Genomic DNA, 4,059 nt, shown 5'->3' on the forward strand with positions numbered 1-4,059 from the left:
CAAACAGCCCTGAGAAAACTGAGTAACTTCCTGCTCTGGTAAATTATTCATGTCTAGATACAAGTAAATATAAGTAAATTCAAGATGTTATACTATCTTTATTCTGTGAATTCCAGTTGCAAAAACACAAGAGCACATAGAGGACAAAAAGCAAGAGAAAGGCATTTTCAGTCAAATGCTTTTGGTCTTGGGGAAGAAGTAAGCAATCTACTGAATTTAACTTACAGAGATGATTCAGGTAAGGAAAAACAATGTGGTTGATATCAAAATCTCTTTGGAAAAAATGGATAGTTAAGGGTGAAGAAAAGATGGGTTGCTCCTAAGTTACATAGAGTTTATTCTGCTAATAAATCAATTTCTCTTATATGTAATGCATCTAGACAGCATGGAGCAGAAGTTGAAGGAGCAATACCGCTACAACTCTCTACTGACCAGTTCACCATGATAGAGTTCAATGGGTCAGTGTTCATGCCTTCTGTGTTAACACTAGTGGGGATCCCTGGCCTGGAGTCAGTGCAGTGCTGGATTGGGATTCCATTCTGTGTCATGTACATCATTGCTATGATTGGGAACTCCCTAATTTTAGTTATAATCAAAAGTGAAAAGAGCCTCCATATACCTATGTATATTTTCTTGGCCATTTTGGCAGTCACAGACATTGTTCTTAGCACGTGCATTCTTCCCAAAATGTTGGGCATCTTCTGGTTTCACATGCCACAGATATCCTTTGATGCCTGCCTGCTGCAGATGGAACTCATCCACTCATTCCAGGCAACAGAATCAGGCATCCTCCTGGCCATGGCTCTGGATCGCTATGTGGCCATCTGCAACCCCCTGAGACATGCTACTATCTTCTCTCCACAACTCATGACCTGCCTTGGAGCTGGTGTCCTACTCAGGTCTCTCATTCTCACATTTCCAATGATATTGCTCATCAAATGTCGCCTGAAGTACTACAAAACTACTGTTATCTCCCACTCTTACTGTGAACACATGGCCATTGTGAAACTGGCAGCTCAAGATATCAGAATCAACAAGATATGTGGTCTCCTTGTTGCCTTTGCTATTTTAGGGTTTGACATAGTGTTCATTACCTTCTCTTATGTGCGAATCTTCATCACTGTCTTCCAGCTGCCCCAGAAGGAGGCTCGATTCAAAGCCTTCAATACGTGCATTGCTCACATCTGTGTCTTCCTACAGTTCTACCTGTTGGCCTTCTTCTCTTTCTTCACACACAGGTTTGGGGCTCACATACCCCCCTATGTGCACATCCTCCTGTCAGATCTTTACCTGTTAGTCCCACCATTTCTGAATCCCATTGTCTATGGTGTTAAAACTAAACAAATCCGTGACCAAGTCCTGAAAATGCTTTTCTCCAAGCAAGCTCTGTGAATATTAGTGACTCCCTCTGTTTTGGTGTTGGGTAGTTTCTAATTAGAACTTGAATGAATTACACTCTAAGTCTTCTACAGATAGGAAAATGTGTGATAGCATGTGAAGTTTGCGTACTGAAAATTTAAGGAACTATGATTTAAATTTAAAAACACTTTGTTTATCTCTGTTTTACTTTCAAGTGTTTAATGTACTTTTCTTGTTTGGAATTATGAATTTAATCTTGTATGTTCTTTCCTCACATCATTTCATCATATTTAAAAAAAACATGTAAAATTTTCTTACCCAAGACATACTCATAATTTTGGGTATGTTTTACTTTTTATTTTTTTTAAAACGTAGATTGGGATGGCTAATCATTTAAACATACTTTCCATGAGTAATAATATAATGATAATATATAATAAAAGAGTCTCAAAAATTTATTCATTGAAATTCAAACCCTATTAAAGGTACTAAGCAATATGATGGAGAGATTCCACAGATTGAGCAAAGTAATGAGAATATTCTCAACTGGAATTAGAAAACTGATGTCATGACATAATCAAGTAATGATGTAATTGTATGCATCTTGATGAGACCCTCTTTTGTAATTATTGCAATATACACTTGACTTTTACTTGTTCTCCACTACAATTTAGAGGCTAGAGAATATTTTAATATGGAGGCAAAACTGCTGTACTTAAAATTGGCTACTTCCATCATCATCAGAAATTTGTCCTCCCCACTTCTGTGTCACAAATTTTAGGATACACTGCCTGGATCTTTTAGAACACAAATAAGTTTGCATGTATGGATGCTAATATAATGTGCAAATCAACTATACAGAAAAATCTACACATTTTGGGATTTATTCCACTATTATTAAGGCAAAGCAAGCACTCAGATATGAAAGGATAATTCTTTTATTCTGAGGTTTATAAGATCCACTGACTATGAGCAAGGACTTTGCATTTATCTTTACAAAGTTCACATTCTCTTTATTTTTATTAAGTGATTTATTTTATAAAATATTATTATAGCTCACACAATTTGTTACATAATAATATATAATGAATATACAATTCTTTTTCTTTCTCTTTTTCTAAAAATGACTAAGGCTTCTACATTTTGGCCTTCCTTCTTTTTGAGCTTCATAAGGTCTGTGAGTTGTTTTTTGGGTACTCAGATTTCTGGGGTATTTGCTTATCAGTGTGTGTGTACCATATGTGTTCTTTTGTGACTGGGTTACCTCACTCAGGATGATAGCCTCTAGTTCCATCCATTTGCCTAGGAATTTTATAAAGTCACTGTTTCTAATAGCTGAGTAGTACTCCATTGTATAAATGTACAACACTTTTTGTATCAATTTCTCTGTTGAAGAACATCTGGGTTCTTTCCAGCTTCTGGCTATTATAAATTAGGCTACTATGAACATGGTGGAGAATGTGTCCTTGTTAGATGTTGGAGCATCTTTGGAGTGGAATAGGAGTGTCTTCAGGTAGTACTATGTTCAATTTTCCGAGGAACCATATATCCTCTTTCTATCTTCATGTAAAAGTAACTTTTATTCTCCTGATGTAATTGTTGTCTCAGAGACTTACTGCTAGTTGTTTTTCAGCTCTGTATGGCTGATTCAACTGAGCTGTTCAGGTTCTCCAAGCTGACAGATTTAATCTGGCTTCTCTTAGCATCTCATTTAGATTCTATGCTTGCCCTTAAACTAATTCTGGAAATTTGTTTTAATCTTCTGACTCCGTTTTATTCTCTAACTTCAACTGCCTCTGCTGACCTCCACTGAAGTGTGTGAACTCACAGATGAATTAAACTCCACTGTAGGGCACTCACTGCCCTGACTCCCAGCTCACTGACTCTCTCCCTGCATTATTCTTTTTATTTGATAATGTACGAAAATTTAATCATCCACAAAAGCTGTAATTTAATCTGACAGTAAATCACATGAAGCAATATTATAGCTGGTTTAGTATATTATATGTTTTAACTTTGAAAGACTTTCTTTCCTGTGCTGCTCTTGTGAGACTTAGACACAACCTACCTCTAACTCATGCTGTCAGATATTTCTTTCATGGGTAATTTCGTTTACCCCTAAATTAAACATCACTCTCGACCATGGTGGCTTCCTTCGCTAAACTAATTTGATATTACAGGCTTGTTCTAAGAATGAGTTTGTCTTCCAGCATGAGGAATTAAAGGAGAGTGGCATGTCTGCATTCTGGCCTAGGTCTCTGGCTGTGTTCTTTTGTCAAAGCAGCCATGTTGCTAGATTAAAATTCCTTAAAATTTCTCTGTATCTTGAATTTATTATTTTGATATATCTATGAATATCGTGTCTGAATTTTATTCAACAAAAGAAGAAGACTTAGACTTAATAAGTTAATTATAAACACACATTAAAAAGAGCATTATAGATTGGGAAGTCATATGGATTCCTTATTTTAGATAGAAAAGTGTTTTAATAAGTAAGATAGAAAGACAGAAAGACACAGAATGAGACAGAGACAGATATACACAGAGGAATTGATAGACATACACAAAGTCAATCATTCAATAGGTAGATTTAAATGTTAATTTTTGAGAAAAAAATTTTTTTAAAAAAAATTTAATTTAATTTTGTTTTACTTATTCACTTTATATCCCATTCACTGCCCCAATCCTGGTCCTCCCATA

At 35.7% G+C, this 4,059-nt stretch overlaps 1 protein-coding gene across 1 annotated transcript; it reads left to right on the forward strand.

Moving 5' to 3' along the window:
• Positions 1-441: 441 nt before the first annotated feature.
• LOC308418059 (olfactory receptor 52A5-like) lies at positions 442-1,392 on the forward strand (the record flags this gene model as incomplete). Its single annotated transcript, XM_080913391.1, has 1 exon — positions 442-1,392. The coding sequence occupies one exon, from the start codon at positions 442-444 to the stop codon at positions 1,390-1,392; it is 951 nt and encodes a 316-aa protein (XP_080769517.1).
• Positions 1,393-4,059: the final 2,667 nt, after the last annotated feature.

The sequence above is a fragment of the Micromys minutus genome (genome assembly GCF_963924665.1).
Source record: "Micromys minutus genome assembly, chromosome: 2".
Lineage (NCBI taxonomy): Eukaryota > Metazoa > Chordata > Mammalia > Rodentia > Muridae > Micromys > Micromys minutus.